General features: G+C 40.6%; 1 protein-coding gene across 7 annotated transcripts in view; it reads left to right on the forward strand.

Annotated features, from left to right (window-relative positions):
• The window catches only part of DCLK2 (doublecortin like kinase 2), a 149,073-nt gene that overhangs the window by 101,343 nt on the left and 24,947 nt on the right, over nt 1–22,783 (forward strand). For 4 of the 7 annotated variants that reach the window (XR_009399182.1, XM_059373575.1, XM_059373539.1 and 1 more), the window contains 5 exons: nt 11,373–11,448; nt 12,266–12,374; nt 13,995–14,052; nt 21,723–21,842; nt 22,079–22,225. Coding sequence is in view for 5 of the 7 variants with exons in the window: in XM_059373575.1 (XP_059229558.1) it covers nt 11,373–11,448; nt 12,266–12,374; nt 13,995–14,052; nt 21,723–21,842; nt 22,079–22,225 (510 nt within the window). In the remaining 2 variants the exon portion in view is untranslated. The remainder of the gene's footprint in view (nt 1–11,372; nt 11,449–12,265; nt 12,375–13,994; nt 14,053–21,722; nt 21,843–22,078; nt 22,226–22,783) is intronic. The other 3 variants (XR_009399183.1, XM_059373548.1, XM_059373566.1) reach the window with 1 other exon arrangement.

Here is a 22,783-nt window from a genome sequence, read left to right on the forward strand (position 1 = left end):
TGAGATGATGTTCCATGGTGGGCTGGTGTGGAACCCCCATTGTGAGCATAGTTGCATAGCTGGGATTTGAAAACAGAGCCCATCCTTACTTATCACCATTACTAACTCCTAAGGACACAGTGAGAAAGCAAGTCCAGTCTGTTAAATAGGTGATTGGAAACAAATGGTCAAACCAAAAATTCATAAAATGAGTTGCTAGGGCTACCAAGGAGGTAGCCATTAGGCCATTTCCCCAAAACCTAGTCCCTCGGTAGTAGAACTTGGTTTTGCTCTTGTATGGATTTAGGGAATCTGGCCTTCCTAGGGCAAGACCACTGGGTGGTGATGGTCACCTGGGGAGGAGGCAGTTCTGCAGGCCTGAAACAAGCCACCTTCACTGCACACCAGGCTTTACTTGATGTCAAGCTGCCTCCTGCAGTCAGACCCTTGGGAAGTCCAGAGATCTTTTTAGTGAGGCCAGTTCATGCCAGGTTGGACTAGGCCTGTGTCAGGAGGGTGTGTAACATCTCTGGACTCTTTCTTGTTTGTTCTTCTTTAGTTCTCCTTAATAATGAAAATTTTCTTTGAGTGCTTTAATCTGAACCATGACAAGTCTTTGGTCCACTCAAGCCAGAGGTTTAAGACAGAAGTGGTGTCTCATAGTATGTAGTTACACAGAAGGGGAGCTCATTTATGCTCAGACGCCTCCATTTGGAGACGGACATAAGATGGTATAGGGTTGAAAGCATGAGCTCTGAAACCGGAATTTCTGGGTTTGATCTTGGCTTGGCCCCTCACAGGATATATGATCTTAGGCAAGTTACAACACTCTTAACTGTAAAAAAAAAAAAAAAAAAAAAAAAAGGATTAATAGGACCTAGCACACAGGATTGAGATTAATTAACTATAGAGAAAGCACTTAGAATAGCTTTGCTGTTCTTTCTTACTGTAAGTCTTGGGATTTCCAGGTTTAGTGGAAAGAAAAAAAAAATTAACATGCAGCAGCATATAACAAGGAAGGAGAAAGTGAGAGAAGTCAGATCTCAAATTTTATTGCCTCCCCTACTTTCTCTCTACTTTGAATTATCTTCCCCACTATGCTTCGTCTCTGTTTCCCTGCCCTCTGTCTCTAGTCTGGCTGCATTAGTACCCTGAAAGGCAACTTAGTAACAGGTTATTTGGAAATTTAGCAGCTTAAAATAGCAGTAAAAAATTACTGTCTTGCACAGTTCTTGTGGGTCAGGAATCCAGGAGCAGCTTGGTAACATGGTCCTGGCTTTAAGATCATTGACGGGGTTGTAGTCGAGGTATGCCCCAGGGCTTCAGTCACCCAAAGGCCCTGCTGAGAGTGGGGGATCTCCTTCTGCGGTGGCTTGTTCTCTTGGTAGCAGATTGGTGCTGGCTGTTGGCAGGAGACCTCAGGTCCTTGCCATATCCTCTCCATAAGTTGGCTTGAGTATCTTCAGAGCACGGCAGCTGGGTTTCCCCAAAGGAAGTCATCTGTAAGAGTGACATGCAGAAGCCCTCCTGTCTGAGACCTAGTCCTGGAGGTTGGACACCATCATTTCCATAATAGCTTAGCAGTCATATGTCAGCTCCGTGCAACATGAGAAAGGACTGCGCAAGGGCATGAAAATCAGGAGGTAAGGTTCAGGGGAACCATTTTGGAGGCTACCACACCGTTTCTCTGCTTTCATCTCTTTATCAGCCACCCAAAATTTATTTCTGAGGCTGCCCCTATTCCCTCAATACGTTTCTGTCCATTTTCTTTTTCCAGGGCCACAAAAGTCTCTCCTACTATCAATTTTATTGTTTTGATTCTCTCCCAGTCCTTTTGTTCTCTTGACCAGTCACCCCTTGCCCAGTTACCCCCTGCCCATTCTTTTCTTTCCCCTTCAAATTCTAGAATCCCACCACCAGTGATGTTTTCTTCTTAATCCTCATCTTCCTCTTGACCTCAGCCCGTGATCTCCTGTTTCCTCTGCCCAAGCCCCTCAGAGTCCCTTCCATCTAGCTGATGACTTTCCCTGTGGGAATATTTTCTGTGCTTAAATCACAGCGTTTTCTTTGGGACAGATAGGCAATAAAGAGTACTAAATGTGTCATCAGCTGCCAGATGGATGAAGAAAGCATTTCCCTGGGATTTAATTCATCATCCCTGTCCCAGTTGAGAACTTTCAAGGCTGTAGTAACTTAAGGCTTCCAAGTCAGGGGCACATCTGTGGACACTGAGGGATAAAATGTCTCAGGTTTTGATGCTGAAGTGTATGCCCTGAGGCTGTCTACTGTGAGTATTCTTGTTGGTTGAAAGAAGAAAGAAAAAAAGTGCATTTGGAACACTGTCCAACATCTTGAGATTATAAACTGTCTGATATGCTGATATTTTATCTGATGATGTCTCCTGGGTGTGCTGGTGGTGAAAGATTTTCCAGATTTGTGAAGTGTGATGAAAGGGCTGGTAGTATCTCATACTGATTGGCAGAGCTAAAATGCAACTCTTTGACCTTTTGAACTTCAAAACTTCTTTTCGAAGCTGTGAAATGTAAATCCACGGTAGCCGCTGACCTTAGACGTTTTTGCTTTTCCCTGGAGCTTTGGATTTTCTCTGGCATTTAAAGCTAGTTAATAATCCTCAGTCCTAAGAGACTGACTACTTTTATACTCTTTTTATGACCCCAGAATTGCCAGGTGGCGACTTCATCTCCGAACGTAATTGATTTTGTTGACAGAAACAAAAACAAAAAATGGACTAAGCAGTTTGGAAGACTTCAGTGACCTAACAAAATAAATCATCATCATGAATCTCAGATGCTGTTTGAGGACAGTGATTTGCAAATCGTGGTTGCTCAGTAAATAGAGGCATTTGGTAGGTCAGTGGCTCAGTGGGGCTGAAGCCCACCTTCATGGGGCTGGAAGGAGAGTTTGCCAAGCAAATCAGTGTATAAATACAATCAACCATAAGAACTTTATTTGAATGTAAGCAGCTCATGCGTTAATCTTAAATGCTCCCTTATTCATGAAAGTAGCGCGTTAGAAATTCTTCTCGGTAGTATATTGGAGATAATTGGATGGAATTAAGACTTAGAAGTTATCGTGAATTAGCCTGAGCCAGTGCCCGACAGTGGTAACTTCCGTAGTTTGGGCTGAAGAGGTGGGCACCTCTCCTGGTACCCTGGCGTCCTACAGATTGATGATTCCTCACTGTGAAAGCCCGCAGACATCTTGTGCAGGTAGGTGTGGTTGTGCGGAAGCATTATACCCTCTAGATCTGTCCACATTGTTGCAAATGGCAATATTTCATTCTTCTAAATGACTGAATAATATTCCATTATGTCTATATATACACCACATCTTCTTTATCCATTCAATAGATACTTGGTTACTTCCGTATTTTGGCTATAGTAAATAACACTGCAATAAATATAGGGTGCATATATCTTTTCAACTTAGTGTTTTCATTTTCTTTGGGTAAATACCCAGTAGTAGAATATTGGATCATGGGGGTAATTCTATTTTTAATTTTTTGAGAATCTCCACACTGTTTTCCACAGTGGCTGCACCAGCTTACATCCCTGCCAAGAGTACAACATCCACACCAACACTTGTTTCTTGTGTTTTTGATTTTAGCCATTTTTGAATTTAACCATTCTGACATGCATGTGGTGACACCTCATTGTGGTTTTGATGTGCATTTCCCTGATGATGAGTGATGTTGAACATCTTTTCTTGTGTCTGTTGGCCATCTGTGTATCTTCTTTGGACAATTTCTGTTTTTAAATGCATTTCTGATAGAGCTTTTAACATAATTCATACTGGCCTTCCCTTTTAATTAGTGGCATTTATATTTTTAAATATTTTTTTAAACCCACAAAAATGATCATGGAAGTAAATCTATTTATAGGTAACATCTGGTAATGCAGACTTAAAAAGTCTTCAGTACATTTCAACGGTCATCTTTTTAAGAAAATTTTTCTTAAGTTCTCTTTATGTGAGGAAAGGCTGTGGATTTGTTTATCAGTTTGTACATTATTTAACAAATTACAGAGATGTGTAATAAATACAATCAACTGTAAGAACTTTGTTTAAAGTTTAATAAATTACACAGTAATCTGAAAGCATATTCTAAATATACCACAAAGAATATTTTGATGACTGGGTCTCATACTGTCTATCATCCTCATGTTAATTTAATAGCCTTGGAAGACTTCTTATTTTGTCTTATTAGAGGAGGGGACAGTGTGAGAGTAGCCAAATAGCTCCTGGGCTCTAGAGTCCGACCTGGATTCAGATTCTGACTCCACACATTTGCTGTGGGGTTTGGGCGAGTTATATAACCTCCCTGAGCTCTGATTTCTTTATGGATTAATGGAGATTATGATAATACCTAATTCATTTTAGGACTTGCCACAAAGTAGGCATTCAGTTAACTGTAATTAGTGTCATCTTTCCTTTTCTTACAAAGAGAAAGCTGTTCTTAGCTAGAGATAACTTGCATTGGTTAAATTGTTGAATGGGTGACAAAGAAAGCTTAAGGTAGCTGAAGAATTACAGTTGCTGCCAGAAACTTCCTCCACAGAGGTTCTCAACCTTGGCTGTACATTAGATCACTTATGAAACTTAGAAAAAAATACTGATACCCAGGCCCTACCCCAGGAATTCTTTACTCTGGGGCAGCAGTCTAGCAATAGAAGCTTTCAGATCATCCCAGGTGATCCCAATGTATAGCCACAACCATACCCTGAGGGTTACTCTGTTCTAAAGTTTCAAGGTATAAGACTAGATTCCTAAGAAAGTTTTTGTAGGGCACCTGGGTGGCTCAGTCAGTAAGCGTCTGCCTTCAGCTGGAGTCATGTTCCCGGGCTCCTGAAATCAAGTCCTGCATTGGGCTCCCTGCTCAGTTGGGAGCCTGCTTCCCCCTCTGCCTTTGCCCCCCCCCCCACCCACACACATCTCTCATGAATAAATAAGTAAAATCGTAAAAAAGGAAAGAAAGAAAGTTAGTTTGCTTGCTGGCCAAATTTGGCCCACAGTCTGATTTTCTAAATTAAGTGAGTTTTTTTGTTTTTGTTTTTGTTTTTTTAAGTTTTTATTTATTTATTTGACAGAGAGAGAGAGATCACAAGCAGGGAGAGAGGCAGGCAGAGAGAGAGAGAGGGAACAGGCTCCCCACTGAGCAGAGAGCCCAATGTGGGGCTCGATCCCAGGACCCTAGGATCATGACCTGAGCCGAAGGACCCTGGAATCATGACCTGAGCTGAAGGCAGAGGCTTAACCCACTGAGCCACCCAGGCACCCCTGATTTTCTAAATTAAGTTTTATTGGAACACAGTCACACTTAACCATTTACATGTGCTCTGTGACTGCTTTCATTTTATAATAGTAGAGCTGAGTAATTGTGATAGAGACCATACTGCAAAACTTAAAATATTACTCTCTAGCCTTTTGTAAAACATATTTTTGACCCCTGCAGTAGACCATTTAAAAATTGAATCATAGTGCCCTTTTCCAAGATGGATCAAGAAAGTCAGCTCACTACACAAGAATATCTCCTAGAAGAAAAAAAAAAAAAAAAAAAAAAAAAAAAAATATATATATATATATATATATATATATATATATATATATATATATCTCCCAGATTCTGTTCAAGTGCTTCCTTTTATGAAAAGTCAAAATGAAGGAGTATTCAACATTATACTCAAAAGTCAATAGTAATATGCTTTAATGCATTGGTATAGTCATTTTCACTGTTCTTGGAGAATTGCCAATTTTTGAATAAAACTTCACATTTTTAGTGTAGTACCTAAGATTTCTTTTTAAATTTTAAGTTTTGTAGAAGTTGTAATAATCTACTTATCAAAAAAATTTAATGTAGGCACTCTCACTCAACTTTTTGGCTGAAAATGTAGAAAGCTAGAATGGTACTCATTACCAGCCATGATTGAGTACCTAGCATTTATTCCGTCAGCCGTGAATGCCATTTTAAATGATGCTAGCGGTTGAGGACACATTACAGCTTTTTCTGCTCTATTTTCAAGTCCTTTAAAAAAGTTTTTAGCAGAAGAGAACAAAACAGATACAGACACGTAAATGCAGAGAACAGGCTGGTGGTTGCCAGAGGGGAGGGGCAGGAGGGGATGGGCCAAAAGTCCTATCCTTATTGGACGGAGCATTTTACAATGTATATAAATGTTCACTCACTATGCTGGGTACCTCAAGCTAATGTGTTACTGCATGTCAACTGTACTTCAATTAAAAGAAAGAAAATAATCATATATATCAAGTGCTCAAACTAGTGCTGTCCAATAGAACGTCCTGAGGTGATGGAAATGTTCTGTATCTGCATTGTCCAATTATATTGGTACATGTAGCAATCAGACACCTGAAATGTGACTAGTGCAGCTAAGGAACTGAATTTTCTTTAAAAAAAAAAAAAAAAAAAAAAGTTCTTAGCAGAAGCAGGTGATTGTGCCTTGCCTTGCCTTGCTTTTCCTTGGTTCCTCAAAAATGGAGATGCTGCTGCTCTCAGAGGAGCAGGATGGGGCAGCTGTGCCAACCTGTATCACATTCTCAGCTTTATCTCCCGCCCTTTCCATGGCCTTCCCTCCTTGGCAATCAGGACCTCTTAAGGAAATTTGCCCCCTTCTCCTCCCCACCCCTAAACATAATCACTTCTTTTTGAACCAGTTCGTAAGTACGGAAGATAATCTTGAAAGAGCCCAGATGCTGCTGTCCATTGATGCTTTGTTGAGGAAGGTCTTACAAACAGGCAGCATCTAGGCACTGCCTTTGTGCGGTCTCAGCATTGTAGTTACGGATGGAAGCAGGAGCGCTCATTAGCATTTTAAGAGATTTTAATAAAAATTGTTAGTTTGATAATAGACACGAGACAGGTTTAATCAGGAATGCCATATTTTAATCTCTGGTGCTAATTCAATCCTTGCTTTAATAAGAGAATAATTTAATAAGAGAATAATTCTCTGACCAGGAACAGGGAAATGTAGAAACTGTGCCTGGGAAACAGTGAGAATTTTGTAGTCCTAGCGTTTTCATTGCTCTTTGTCTGCATGTCTCTCAGGGCACTGGGAATGCTTTGCTCTGTATTTCACAACAGACACTGCACATTTGCCAGGGATCTGTCCAGGGATCTTGGTGAGCACCCAGCTTTTCTCGTACCCTTGGAACACCGAGCTTCATTACTGGGAGGTCAAGTGAACTTAATCCCTGGCTGTGTGACTCCAGCATTATGAGCACAGATTCCTGCCTTAGCAAAATGGCTCTCTCTCACGGGCTGTCAGAGTCCTTTGTCACCATCAGAACCTTAGAGACCATTTCTTGGAATGTCAAGGTTTCTCGGAAAGGTTTTAAGCGTGCACATGTCTCCTCATAAGATTGTAAACTTCCTGGCAGTAGTGATCCTGCCCCTTCATCTTTACATCCTCTAACAGCCAGCATCAGTTACTGCTGAGGGAGGGAAGGACAGCCGGCCGTTCCTGTGTCAATTCATGTCTCGTCTGCGCTGTCATGAAATGATTCCCCTTCATGTTTTAATTCTCTAAGCATTATTTTCAAATAAAGGAATAGTATTTGGGTAGGTAATTAGATCAGTCACTCCTGTTAACTTTATATAAGTCTTTTGTTTTTGTTTTTTTGGTAAATGTTTGAGGTTCCATACTTAGAAAAAAAAATTCAATTTGAGAGTTTTGAAAAATGCTCTTCTTGCCATCATTATTTGCTAAGAAAGCTGTACTTCCTGATGATTTAGTGATATGTTCGTCGGGTACACGTGAAAGTAGCCTTTCAGTTGGCCTTCACCACGTGCCATGTTCTCCTCTGTGGCTGAGGCTTTGGTTTGGCCTGGGTCCTGCCCTCTTTTAGTTGCCAGGGAATCAGTTCCCACACCTCCTCTGTCTCCTGGTCTCTTTCCTTGCTGTCTGTGAATCCCAACCACACTGAGTTTGTAATTGCTGGGCTGTACAGGGCGTTGGGATAGGTTGGAGTAAGGGTTTAATCCAGACATCGGGAAAATTACAGTGGCTCATGGAACTCAATTAGTAGATACCCCGAGGAGTCACCCATCCATGTGAAAATAAATATGGAGGTAAAAATGCCTTCATTTTAGCCCTTCCAAGACTTCCTTCTTATGGGCCCTTGAGTTAGATAGAACACATCAGCCTGCAGTGAACTAAAATTTACTCAAACTAGCTCGAGAAAGGGCCTTGTGAGAAGAATGTTCCCTGCTTCCAGGAGAGTTTAGTAAGCAGGCCCGGGGGAAGGCAAGGACAAACCTAGGTCTTAGGATGCCCGCAGTGGGCCTGCATACTGGACATTTCCCTAGGCTCTGAATGTTGAGAAGAGAGAAGGTCCCTGCCCAGCACCCTGACTCAACAAGCTATGGCCAGAGGGTGTGGGGCCGGCCCGTTTGGGGCGTGAAATTTGACGTGCGGGTTAGCAGGTCACTCTCCACTGTTGTTTCCAGGTATTACAATCCACCTCCCCTGTCACTGTAATCTAGGGGTGAGCAGTAATCAAAAGGGAGCTTTCCATTTGTTTTTTGAGATAGAACTTTTTCCAGAATGACATTCTTCCTGTCTTTATTCCATTAAGAATTTGGCTACTATGGGGGCACCTGGGTGGCTCAGTGGGTTAAGCCGCTGCCTTCGGCTTGGGTCATGATCTCAGGGTCCTGGGATCAAGTCCCGCATCGGGCTTTCTGTTCAGTGGGGAGCCTGCTTCCCTCTCTCTCTCTCTGCCTGTGCCTCCGTCTGCTTGTGATTTCTCTCTGTCAAATAAATACATAAAAAAATCTTTAAAAAAAAAAAAAAGAATTTGGCTACTATGAATTTAATTTGGATCTCTTATTCCCATGACTGGCAGTTTTCAGTCTAGGAAGGGTTAGATTAGAAGAGGAACAGATTTGAAATGAATTATTTAGCAAAAGATCTCTTTACATTATCCATTCAATATGAGAACATTTCTCAATCATTGGATTCAAGGCTTTATGCTAGATGTTTTAAGGAAAGGTATACTAATAACTAATACTGCATTAGTGTTACATGTCAGTGAGTTTACGTATGAAAAGAGTTTACATGTAGGAGCTAATTTTTATTTTCTTACAAATCTTCAAACTAGGTCTTGCTACTACCCCTATATTCAGAGCAGAAAATTAAGACTTGGGATGTTTAAGCCACTTTAAATATATATATATATATAGATATATAGATATAGATATATATCTATATATCTATATATATATAGAGAGAGAGAGAGAGGTGCCTGGGTGGCCCAATCGGTTAAGCATCTGATTCTTGATTTCAGCTCAGGTCACGATTTCAGCATCCTGAGATAGAGCTCTCACTAAAATAAATAAGATCTTTAAAAAATATTGGGTTAATGTATAAAAATCATGAAAAAAAAATTGGTGGGAAACAGATTGAACAGGCAGGTAGTGAGACAAAAGATGGGGTTATTCTGTTGGTCGCAAAAACCCACTGAAGTTTTGGATCCTAGGTCCTATCAGAACTATCCTTGGAGAAATTTCCTGGCAATTCTGTGTGGAATGGCTGAGACTGAGAGTAACCAAGGAGGCCTTTGAGGTGCCAGGAGGATGCTGAAGGAAGACCAGCACTAGGGTGGTAGCTGTGGAAACAGAACTGACTGGAGAACCTTGTGGTTTTGTCAGGCTTCCCTTGAAGTCACCTCTCGGGGCTTGGGTTTTAAACGAGCTAGCTTTTAAACACTTTAGCATAGACTACAGCTGCTTTTGGAGATGCCTTTAATTTCAGCAGCAAAGAAATAGAACCACCACCAAAAAAAAGTTAAATTTTGAAACATTGCCTGCCAGTTACCTTGTGAGAAACAAAATGACTGAACTCCAAGGAGTCAGTGTGGTATGGTAGTACTGTCATCTGTTAAGGGTGGCCTGAAAGGGACCCTACATACCCACCCACATTGCTACCCAGTTTTTCTCCAAGTCAGAGTGAAGGAGACAAAACTTGTGAGAAGTGTGTTTGCCACTCAGAACTGCTTTTCCTTGGCCTCGCCTTCCTAAGCGGACACGCTGCAGCTGGTCTTACTGTCCACATAAGGTGGTTATGTGGAATCTGAGAAAACAGACCATTTTTAATGCCTTTTATTCCTGAGGCTTGTGATGCATTCTCGAAGAACGTCTGGATGATCCTGTGTGAAGCAATGTGTATGAGTATTGGGCTTTCCTGGGTTTTGAACCAGGATCTCTGAGGTTCTTACTTCATTCAGAGGAAGAGAGCAGACACAGTGTCTCCAACTTGTGAGCATTCTGGGATGGGCTGCTTCCTGGTTTGGCCCTGTTGTTTATGCCTTTAATCAGCAAGTACGAATTCAGTGTGGTGTGTACCACGTGGTGTGCTGCCCACGGGAGATGCAGTGATGAATAAGGCACAATCATAATGGGACAGAGGTACCAGCATAGTTTGGGCATAGAGGCAGGTAGGTTCACCGATACAAAAAAATGTTGAAGAGGCTTCTCGCTAATTTGTTAAGTCCTTTGACCTTGGAAGTCCTGAAATCAGGAATAATTAAAAAAGAAAAGGGGAAAAAAAAAAGACAATTCAAGTTCAAAGAGAAAAATGTGAGTTCAAAAGCCTAAGAGCCCTTAGGGATAAAGAAAAAATTCTCAAAGAAGACATAATAATAAACCTGATATTAATAATACTCATAATATGAGTTTTTCAGTTCTTCTAAGAATTAGAGATTATTTTTGGTTTAGACTGGGAACTTCAGCCCTGTTGAGTTAGGAGCCTGTCTTTTAGTTTTATCTTTCATTTCCCTCTGGTTCCTAGGAATAAAAGTCTTTAAAATGGTTAGGAGGAACTCTTACTGTCTTAGGGTCAGTAAAGAAGAGGGTCAAGCCAGGGCTGCAAGCACTCTGGATCTGGAATCCATAAAAGGGTGTGGAAGGTGATTCAGTCCTAGTCATGGGGCTTCTGAGAAGGGCTCCACCTTTGCAGGGACTCCCTGAGGTCCACCACAGGGTTGCTGTGGGATCTGGGGACGTGGTACCAATATTTCTTGGAATTACCTAGAGTTCTAAACCTTATATGCCACTAATAAGTATCTTGTTCTGCTCTGGTGCTATAATACTTTCCTTTACTTTATTCCTTTGAGGTCAAAAGTAAACCAGTATCAAACAGAGCAACACACTGTCAATTTCCTGATATCCAATCTGATTTGAAAATACTTTAATAAGGAAGAAATGTGTTAAGGATACAGGGAAGAAAGGAGAAAGAGATGCCCCCTCTCTTTTTGTAACATCATACTTTTGCACAGTATGCGCATTTTCTAATCTTTAAGGATTAGCTAGCTGAAGGTTTGTAAATTTTTCACGATAAATAACAATCACTCTCCTCTTTCAGCAGATTTCTGCACACGGCAGATCTTCTTCCAATGTAAATGGTGGACCTGAACTTGGTCGTTGCATGAGTCCTGAAGGTAGTCCTCAATCTGATGATCACGTTTATAAAGGAAGTCACCCACGTGAACATGGGGGCCATCTAAAACTCCCTTGTGCTAAATTATGATCTTCCTCAACAGGGATGCAAACATGTCACTAATTAGCCTCGTGAGCTTTGGTGAGGTTGCTTCAGGATATATAAAATGTCCTTGTTTTTTATTAAGCTTTCTTTATTTTTCCTTAGTGACAGTCTGCTCGCAAGTCCAACATGTAGACTTTTCCTTTCTCTCAATTAGGGAGCAGAAGCGCATTTTCTTCACTGGATATCTGCTATCTGCTGGGCATTGGGGATACATTGTAAAAAGTAGTCCTTTTAACCACTTCCTCCTCCTGCCTCTCCCTACCCCTCCCCTTTTTGAGAGGACTTGGGGCCAGGAGTTAGCCATAACAGGTATCCCAGCTGCATAGAATTTTCTTCACTGGAAAATCTTCAGGAGAAATCTTGAAAAATTTTTAGACTGAATCCCCACCATCATTCCCTTCCCCTTTCTTGAGAGTTAACAAAGAAGCTTAAAAAGCTTAGCTTAAATTTCCTTTTACTTATTTCAGTTGGCATTTCAAGGATATGTTAGGTTTATTGATTATGTTGGTTTCAGATTTCACAACAAGGTCAAAAGGAAATTGGTGATTCAGGAGTTCAGGTGTTCTCTTCAGAAAATATGCTTAGAAATTTTCTTATGGTTCACCATAGGTTTAGAAATGAATTACATTGCAATTTATTATTTTACAGATATGTGGGAATCAAGAAGAAATGCTGATGTGTTTGCTAGACTTTGCATTTATCCTTTTTTGCAGGTGTGAATGGAAACAGGTGCTCTGAATCATCAACTCTTCTTGAGAAATACAAAATTGGGAAGGTTATTGGTGATGGGAATTTTGCTGTAGTCAAAGAGTGCATGGACAGGTGAGTGGGTAGTGAGGATAATCATTTGTTTACCTACATTTCTCCCCTGGAGTTCATTCTTACCTGAGCGAATGAATAAAAGGCCTTCTTAGGAGGTCTTTTTCCCCCTTCCTGAAAAAGTCTACAGTTCGGTGGGACCAGCTGTTTTGTAAGCCCACAGGCAGTTTGACCCGGAAAAATATAGGTACCTACGCAGAGAATAAACCTGCTTTGTATGCAGTTGGGCTGAGCAATTTATCAGGTCTCATCCATGAGCCAGAGAGGAATAGGAAAGAATAGGTTTCATTTTTAAAAAAAGGAAAAAAAATCTCCTATGGCACTTACCTGTGTCAGGCTTGTTTTCAGTGCTGTGCTTGTACTATTAACCCCTTTCAACCCCATAGTAACCCTTTCAATTACTACTTAGTTGTATACACTAGTAGTTCAGATACATGAGCTCTGACTCTGTTCAGATCAGGGTCAGCCAACTTTTGCCTTTATTAAAATTATATTTTTGCTTATTCAACTTTATTTTGTTTAAGGTCCTAAATTCGCAAGTGGTAAGAAATCCTTTCTTTTAAATTCCAGGCCTTTTGTAAACAATATACAAACTGGAAAAGACTCCAATTAGAGCCTTTGTCTTTAAAGGTCAATCCCCTAGTTGTTCTAAGTGGCAATTTTTATTATTGGTGGGGAGTTTTCCAGAAAGCTGTTCCATTTCGCCGCATTTCCAGTGAAGTGTTCGTGCTCCTTGTGGAGGACACTCCCTTGTCCCCTGAGTCCTTTGACTTCGCTCTGGTGTACTTTGGCACCCAGTAAAAAATTAAGCATCTAAAATACAACCTCTACAGACTCATTAGAAATCTGTATCAGGGTTTGGTTTATGTTATGGGGAAGCCATTTAAATGAAAGTTACTCCTCTAAGGTCAGCTTCACCAGCGTGTACTATGACTAAGTGGCAAAGGCAGCAGCACTTGAGGGAACTAACCTATTCTAAGAACACTAGTGTTCTTTGTTGAAGTGTTTTCCTAGCTAAACCGTACTTCTTGGCTTGTTCAGGTTAAATTGTGTTGAGATGATTAGAAGTTAACAACCTCAACATTTCTTTGTCCAAGTCAATGATCTCTTTACTACCAGATGCAGGCATTGAAAGGTGCGAATAATATGGTACCAGCTAGAATTTTGGCTGAGAAAGAGATACTGAAATCCTGGGACCTTTTAGTTATTAATGGATTAATGTAAAGATATATTGATCCATAGAAAATTTTTAGTTACTTTGATTCATTTCTCTTAATTTCATTCTGCCTCCTAAGAGAATTATTTTGAGATTTAAGTATGGAAAAAATTTCTTGTCCAGCTTTGATACAACAGAGTTTAAGTACTTTTAGTAAGTGAGTTATTAAATATTATAATTAATGTAAAATGAGAATGACAGTATGGCTTTGGATTTTATTTCTTTTTTGGGGTACTTGTCTCCCTGACCCCACTCACCATCATTCCTGATATACTTTTTTGTTGAACCGTTTTCCTATTCTAAAAGATATTTAGAAGAATATCTTAGTATCCTTTAGTAGATGAAATCAAGAATGATTGTGTCTTTGATTTGTGTCTTTAAATTGCCTTTCTCTGATCACTTCATAGGTCCACTGGAAAGGAATTTGCCCTGAAGATTATAGACAAAGCTAAATGTTGTGGAAAGGTACAGTATACATAACTATTCTATAAAAGAAACTAAGAAATGGAGATGTTTACTGTGGTGAAGGAATTTAAGTGGGCATTGACAAGGCCTTAATAGGAATAAACCCTTGATAATAATAGGGAAAACAGTATCAACCTGGTTTATTTTCCCTTGTCATTTTTTTTAAGCTTTAATCCTAAAACAATAAATTGACATGATCCAGCCCTAGCTATAGAAAATATAAGTTTTCATCTATGGGAAATCCCTGGATGAAATGCTCAAAAGATCTGTCACCAATTGTGATGAGTCTAAGACTTTACCTTACTTTCCAATTAACTAGTTAGCCTTCTTGCTTTATGGATGCTGGCTGAAGACACAAGATTGCTGGGTCAGAAACAGAACACTTTCTGACTTATGGCATATCAGGTAGCATTGGTTTTCTTAGCTCCCAAGTCCCAAGGAAGTGATGTAGAGGGGCCCTGCTGGTTGCTATACACAGATTAGGTTTAGATCACAGCTGAGGATCCTCAAGCTTTAGTCAATCCCTGATCTTATGAGGGGGCTGCTAGCAAATCTGTCCAGACTTTGCCCCCAAGGAAAACTATTTTTTAATGATCATGGTCTGGATACCAGTATGTTCTCTACCCCTGAGTGAGAGCCTATCTCTATAATCTCTATGTTACAAATATCCTTAGGAATATAGTTTGTAACAAAAGCTAGGTAGAAACACCATGAATTGCCTGCTGCCTCCCAGCCTCCATCATGAACTTTTTTCCTTCTGTCCTACTCTCAAGCTGGTCTGGGAAGATTAAATGATGAAATGCTGCTGGAGTATTGATATGTTAACTATGTTTGAAACGATAAATATTCTATAGCAGGGATGACAGAGACCTTTTTAGATTACTTTCTGGTAGTATAGCAGTTAAGAAAGCAGGTTCTAGAATTCACAGGTGGCTAGTCTGAATTGAAGTATAGATGTAGAATATGCAGTAGATTTTCATAGACTTAGTATGAAAAAAACAACAACAATGTGGTACCTCATTGACTTCTTTTTGGATTGCATGTTGAAATGATCATATTTTGGATATATTGGGTTATGTAAGTTATTAGTGGTATCTGAGTTTCTTAATTTCTTAATGTGGGTATTAGAAAATTTAGATTTCTATATGTGGATCACATTCTACTTCTATTGAACAGTGCTGTTCTAGTGCCATAGTGTATAAAGTTTTAGCCTTGGTTCTGCTTCTTATGCTGTGCTGCCTTGGCTTAACGCCTCTGTGTTTCTGTTTCTCTCTCTGAAATGTGGTTGTTAATAATAGCTAAGATGCAAGGTTATTGTAAGAATTAACTGAATTAAGATATGGAAAACATGTAGAGAAATACCAGTATATTAGGCTTTAGCACATGTTAACTCTTAATGTTGTTAATATGCCACAGAAATTCAGAATGTATAATTGATTAGGACAATTTGAAATGATAATCATGATTTTATATTTAGGGAACCCCTGAAATAGTCTTCTTTGGAAATTTGCTAAGTTATGTATTTTTAACAGAACACTTAAAATATTATGGTGAAATTTTAGGAAGCCAAAAGGCAAATTTGTCATATCTTTTTTTTTAACCATACTATGACAGCTAATGAGGCAGAGACTATATAAAATGCCCCCCTTTTCTTTGAATAAGTAAGGTTTTTTTCCAGTTAATTTTCTTTAAGAAAAAAATGTGTGCTTTTACTTATTGTTCTAACAATATTATTGAATTTTTAACTGGAAAGTCTTTTCCCCATATGTAAATAAGTGTTGCTCTTTCTGTGGGATTTAAGTCGAACGTGTCATAATTTTGGGAGCCACGTTCTAAGCAACTGTATTAAAGTGTTTTTATCAAAAAAGTAAAAAAGATATCACTATGGTAGGGATATTGTTTACCTGATTAAAATTTAAGCAGCTGTTTTAGTAGTTGAAAAAAGCTCTTTATGTGCAAAAATATACTAGGTACACTAAGTGCTGAGACAAATGATCAGGTCACTTTAAACATTTGGATCCATTTTTCCTTGTCATTAAATATCATCCTGTTTTTATAATACATGATCATATACTTACTTCCAGCCTCACATTTTGCTTATTTGAGAAACTGTTTCTACTTTGACTGTATAAAATCATAATTTTAAAACTTGGTGTGTTCCAAATAAGTTGACTTCCTCATTGAATTGTATTTTTAGAAAAAATTGGTATAGAGAACTTGTTTTTTAAGACAGAATTTAGAGGGAGGCACAGTGGAATCGGCTACTCTTCTGGGTGTTGTTGGGTCCCTCTGTTTTGTGGGTTGTACACAGAAGCTACATTAGTAAATTGCATTAAATCTCCAGGCTTGCACACAGAGGAATTTTACACATTACCTTTAATGACTTGCTAAACAAGATATACCAGTTTTACTGATAAACAGAGGCTCAGACTAAATAGCTTCCCAAAAGTCACACAGAGGTAGAGCAGTGATTGAAATTCTGTGCCAGTTGATTATGTAGCCTGTATAATAGCTAGTCTGCCGTGTTTCCTACTCAAGTTCAGTTTATTCATTTGTTCATGTAAGAAGAATGTGGAGAAAAAAACGTAATCTTTTTTGGACTTCAGTTTGCTTTTCTGTCATATACATATACATTATCAGATTGACTCATTTACCTAAAATTTGATGTGTGTGCAAGAAACTGTGCTAGGAATAAGGTAATCTCACATATAAATTAATAGCAGTTCTGCAGAGAACATATGGGAGTTTGGAGGAAGCGCATGAGAGAAGTAGGTGATCCGGGAAGATGCCATATAGGGCAGGCATTTGAGCTGGAACTCCCAGCAGTGTGTAGGATTTCATTAGGCAGCAATGAAAGAAAAGCCTCCCAGGGGGCTAGCACAGCCTGAGCAACAACCCAGAGGATGGAAGTCATGTTAGCTGCCTCTAAGTAGGAGATTATTGTAAGATTTGCTGTGCGGCCAGATTTATGGAGGCTGTTGAGAAGGCTGTGGGATTTGTAAATTTAAGAATTCTTCCATATCTGATGTCCTAATCAGTACTCATTCTAAGTGATTATTTATTAAATTGCAAAGTATACAAGCTCTGAGCTCTCTGCTCCGGTGCTTCAAAGGGATCTGCCCTTCTCTTCCACAGTTCTGTGTTCATCACCTATATATAACGGGTCCAAGCACAACACAAATCCAAATGGATATTGTATTTGTTTCCTGAGACTGTTGAGATAAATTACTACAAACCTGGTGGCTTATAACAGCAGGAATTTATTCTCTCACAGTTCTGGAGGCCAGAAGTCTGAAATCTGTACTGCCTCTGGAGCTCGAGGGGAGAATCTGTTCTTTGACAGAGTAGCTTCTGGTGGCTGATGCATCCCTTGGCTTGCAGCCACATCACTCCAGTCTCTGCCTCTGTCTTCACATCACTCTCTCTTCTCTGTGTTTATTTTTCCTCTTCTCTCTGTGAAATCCCCCTCTGCCTCCATTTATAAGGAGGTTGTGATGGCACCCAGGTAATCTGGGGTTGTCTCCTCATTGCATAATTGTTAATCACATCTGCAAAGACCCTTTCTCCAAATAAGGTAATATTTACAAGTTCCAAGGGTTCGGCCTTGATATCCTTGGGTGGCTGTTACTTAGTACACTACATACAAGTTACCACAGAAATCACATGGGGGTGATTTGGACACTTTCCCCCTCTTACTGGGGAGCAATACTCACTAAGGAATGTGGAATCTAGCTGGAAAGCCACTGTTGGCCAAGAGCAAGTCATGTTGTCTTTATTCACTCACTCACTTCAGATCCAGCTGTGCTGGTTGCTGGAGAGCAAGGTAAGCAGAAGCCTTCAGACAGCTGGGTGAGATCAGGGACTGCAGGAAGCACAGGGGCACCGAGAGAAGTAAGGGTGCTTACCCTTAACCCAGCCATGACTGAGCAGGGGAGGCTATTTAGAGGAGGTGAGGCCCAGTCTGGACCTGAGGAATACATAGGAGTCCCCCAAGAGATGTGTGTGTTGTAGGGAGGAAGTTGGGGACAGAAAACCTGTGCAAATGCCCAGAGGCCCAGGCAAGAGAGTGACAATGGGGACAGAAGTGAATGGTGGATTCGGAGGCTGTTGAGAAGGCAGGCCTGGCAGGAACTGGAGACTGATGGACCGTCCTAGAGGATGAGGGAGGAGCTGGGGGAACGCTGTCTGTTTTGGGCAGCCAGGTTCTTTCAGCAGGACAGAAGGCACAGGAGGAAGGGGCTGCTTTGTGGGCCTGGGGCGGGTAGAGACAAGATGATTAGTTTGGTTTGGGAGAGTTGTTAATTCCGTAATTCGTGTCTCTCTCTTTCTCTCTCACATTAAAAACCACCATGGCCAAGATAAGGTGGTATCCTTTGCCAAGTTAGCAGTTTTCTTTGTTATTTACTCTCACTCAGAACCCTGGGACACTGCCACACAGTGATTCATATGTAAATTATTTGGAGTTAGAGTCCTGAATCACTTAACATGAATAATGGTACATGGCTGAATAAGGTAAGTTCAGAGCAGTTTGAGATAAAAGTGACGTTCATACTGTATTGAGAGGGATTTTTTTTCCTGGCAAATGTAATCTAGAGAAAGTTTTTACGTATTGAATGCAGTGATTTCACAGGGATTGCCCAAGAAATCAGAGATGACATTCGTAACGACTTTTACAGGCTACTTTTGTTTTGCTTCCAATGATGATCCATTTAAAATGTGGATTGTTCCTTCCTAGACCATTTTACAGGTGCCATCAGAGGTTGAGAGACAAGGCTCCCATCTCCCACATTTCAGCAGAAACCCCCTAAGTGTGTAGGACCCAGGCCATTGTGGAGGAGAGCCCAGGACCGAGCTAACAAGCCACGATCCAGGACCGAGCTAACAAGCCACACTGACGGCATGCTTCAGGACTTACTCAGTAGTTCAGATGTCACACTGCCGGGGGTCCTGCGGGAAACTCCATGATCAGAAAGTTCCCAGAAGACTTTCTCTTGAGCCTTTATTGAGAAAGATAACTTCTGAGAGTGGTTGTCTCCCTAGGAGGTAGACATTTCATTTTAACTAGGATTTGAGAGAGCTCCTGGGGTCCTGGGGATGGGGATGATTTTACATAGGTCACTCTCAGTTAGCATCCCTACAAGAGCCCCTGAATAGAGAGAAGTTTACAGACTCTTCCAGCTTCAGAGGCAATGGGGAAGAGTTGGGGGGAGGGGGTGTGGGGACTGAAGTGATAGATCCATTTAGCTTTAAAATAAAATGCCCCTCTTACTGCCGTGGTTGTAACCCCCATAGTCTCGGCTTCAGTAGAGTGAAAGAAATGCATTTGCTCGCCTTGACATGTTCACAGAAGTCCATCTGACTCTGCTTATTAGTGTGATAAAGGTCAGACTTGGCCCAGATCATCCAGAGGCCTCGAAGTGAACCAACGACAAGGTGTTTGCTGAATCTTTGTCCCTGTGGCCACAAGGAGTTGGCTGTCAAGCTGCTTCCCTTGGGAGGGACCAGGGTGCACTGTTTGCTGTTAGTACTGGGGCTCTGTGACTTAGACTTAAGGAATTGGAAACAGGTAGGCTGCCCTGTCCCCAGCCTCGCAGCTGTGGTTTGTAAGGGTCTGAGATCTGGAAGCATTTGTTGAGCCCCAAGCTGGTTGGGTGTAGGCTTTCCACTCCTGCTCATTAAGGGGCATAGATCCTCCTCCCTGCCAAGCCTAGTGTGATTCTGCCTGGACCCCAACTCACTATAAGACTACCTCTTGTTCCTATCTTTCCAAGGAATTAAGTACTTTCTGCTTTGCAGCTGTCATGTTCACTTTGAAAAACTCCAACTTCTACTGAAGCATTCTTTTTTAAGAGGTGATATTGTGTCGTACAAAAAATGTGGGCTTGGATGTCAGAAACCTAGGTTTACATTTCCCCTCAAAAGACTGTTCTAAGGATAAAGTGTTAAGACATCACACAGATACTTTGTTTTGCAAAGAGACTGACAGATAGCAACTAGATTCCTCGTAAATTTCCTTTTCTTTTCCGACTTCCATTTAGCATCTGCACTGTCATTTGCCAACAGTTACCGAATGGCTTCTTGAACAAGCACAGTGCATTCAACATTGGAGAAATGGCCCTCATGGGCAGGAGCTTGTGCAGTTTTCAGGCTGTTTGAGGTGGCTTAGAGTAAAAAGGCATGTCCACATGTGTGCATGAAGATACATGGAGAACCTCCATGACATCTTGACCTGGAGATAATTACCTTACCGTTGCAGTGGAACACTATTGAGTGCTGGATTCATGATAGCAAAGACGAATGGGACGACACTATGAGGAAGGGACACACACACACACACACACACACAGATGTATATGTATGTGTGTGTTAGGTAGCAAATGCTATCTCTTATATGGTAAGTTTTATGTAAAAGTTATATTTGAAAACTGAGAATGTGTCAGGGGGCAATTAGTTAATTTAATAGAGCATACCCTAAATTCAAAATAATTCATTGCTATAGCTAATAAGGATCAACACATGTGATATTATTGAAATATTTTCATGTCTCATAGAAACAGAGCAGTAGTTATTTCTGATTCATGTTTGGTGTATTGAAAATAACTCCTTAATACTGTGGGTAAACATTTTGCTACAGTGCCGATCCCAGCTGCATGACTCACCAGGATTGATAATCAGGTAGTATTTTCGAGGAAGTAGTTAGAGTTAAAATAAAAACAGTGGTCTCTATGTTTCCTGATTTCTGAGATATGAGATGAATGATTCCATACCCAGACATAGAGGGAGAACTTTTTTTTTTTTCAGAAATTCAGCATGAAATTCAAATTCATTATTAGTAATGGGTTAAAAAAAATAATGCTCAAGTTGTATTCCATACATGTGCAAATTTCCTTATATAGTTTCCTTATATAGATCTTGATTTTGAGTGTATACTCAAAAAGTGGTTGTGGGGAGCCTGGGTGGCTCAGTCCATTAAACACCCAACTCTTGATTTCAGTTCAGGTTGTAATCTCAGGGTCATAAGATTGAGCCCCGTGTGGGGCTTGGTTCTGGGTATGGAGCCTCCTTAACATTCTCTCTCCCTCTCCCTCCCTCTCTCTCTTTTTTTTTTTTTTATTTAAGATTTTATTTATTTATTTGACAGAGATCACAAGTAGGCAGTGGAAGGCAGAGAGAGGAGGAGGAAACATGCTCCCTGCCGAGCAGAGAGCCCAGTGCAGAGCTCAATCCTAAGACCCTGGGATCATGACCTGAGCCAAAGGCAGAGGCTTAACCCACTGAGAAACCAGGCATCACTTTTCTTCTCTTTAAGAAAAAAAAAAAAAAAGTGGTTTCAGCTGACTCACAAAGCACAGTACCTTGTGCCCAAGCTTTCTCAGTCTCATGACCTCTTACAGCATCAGAGGCAATGCTGAGACCAGAAGGCAGTATGTTCTGTGTACCAGAGCAGCACCGCTGATCCCTTTCAAGGATATCTGTTCCTTTTTGCTAGTGACTGTGACAAGGGACCAGTCACAATGGAAACCGACTCAGCCAGGACTTGTTTTGTCTCTGCACCAAGGGAGATGCTTCCTTCGGCGTCCAATCTCCCGTCGTGTATCTTCCAGAATATAGGGATAGAGCAGAGGGTTCTGTGGTTCCTGACCCACCTCTCTAATCTCTTCCTTTGACAGGAGCACCTGATTGAGAATGAAGTGTCAATCCTGCGCAGGGTGAAACATCCGAATATCATCATGCTGGTTGAGGAGATGGAAACAGCTACTGAGCTCTTTCTAGTGATGGAACTGGTCAAAGTAAGAGGATGGAGAGATTTCAGGAGATTTCATTGGTGCCAAATCCCAAGACTTATCATATTCTTGAAAGCCCTAATTGGAAACATATTTTCCTACCTTGAGGCTTTTGTTATTTATAATAATTGTTTATGGACTTGTGTCATTTTTCATCTACTCTAGGGTGATGAACCATCTTTGTTACCTTCATAGGCTTGTCACTGTTGACATTCTGTTGTGTTCTTTTTTGTGTGCATCAGGGTGGAGATCTCTTTGATGCAATTACCTCTTCAACCAAGTACACTGAGAGAGACGGCAGTGCAATGGTGTACAACCTGGCCAACGCCCTCAGGTATCTTCATGGCCTGAGCATTGTTCACAGAGACATCAAGCCAGAGAACCTCTTGGTATGTCATCTTTGCTTTTTTTTTGTTCCAGTTCATGCCTCTGTTCCCTTAAAATGACATGATCATGTGCAAACAGTATCACTTCAGAATCTGTACCAATCCTGCAATAAGGACTGAGAGATTTTAAATTTAGAGATTCACCATGACTCAAGACAATGACCATAAGTTATTAATGGATTTCTTGAATTGATATGCACTTCTGCATGTATTGTTCATCAGACATTAGAAAACATGTTTCCGTTTCCATTTTGATTGATACTATGCTGAATAAAGTAAGAAGGAAAATTATTTTATGAGGCAAAACTTCTGAAGAATAAACTAGAGATAAAATCAGGAGCTTACAGGAGACAGAAATAGAATGTGATGGTTCGTTTATGTTCAGGACAGAACTTTGGAAGTAATCTGGTCCGTTTCTCTCAGCTTTACAGCTACAGAAATTGAGACTCAGATGCTAATTTTTCTGGCTAAGAAGTCTCATGTGTCCCATTGTTTTCCAGAAGAAAGTCTGTGGCACTCAGAGGGCTGCATGGTCTGGTCCCGGTTTACATTTCCAGGCTC

This window comes from Mustela nigripes, chromosome 1, assembly GCF_022355385.1.
Source record: "Mustela nigripes isolate SB6536 chromosome 1, MUSNIG.SB6536, whole genome shotgun sequence".
Lineage (NCBI taxonomy): Eukaryota > Metazoa > Chordata > Mammalia > Carnivora > Mustelidae > Mustela > Mustela nigripes.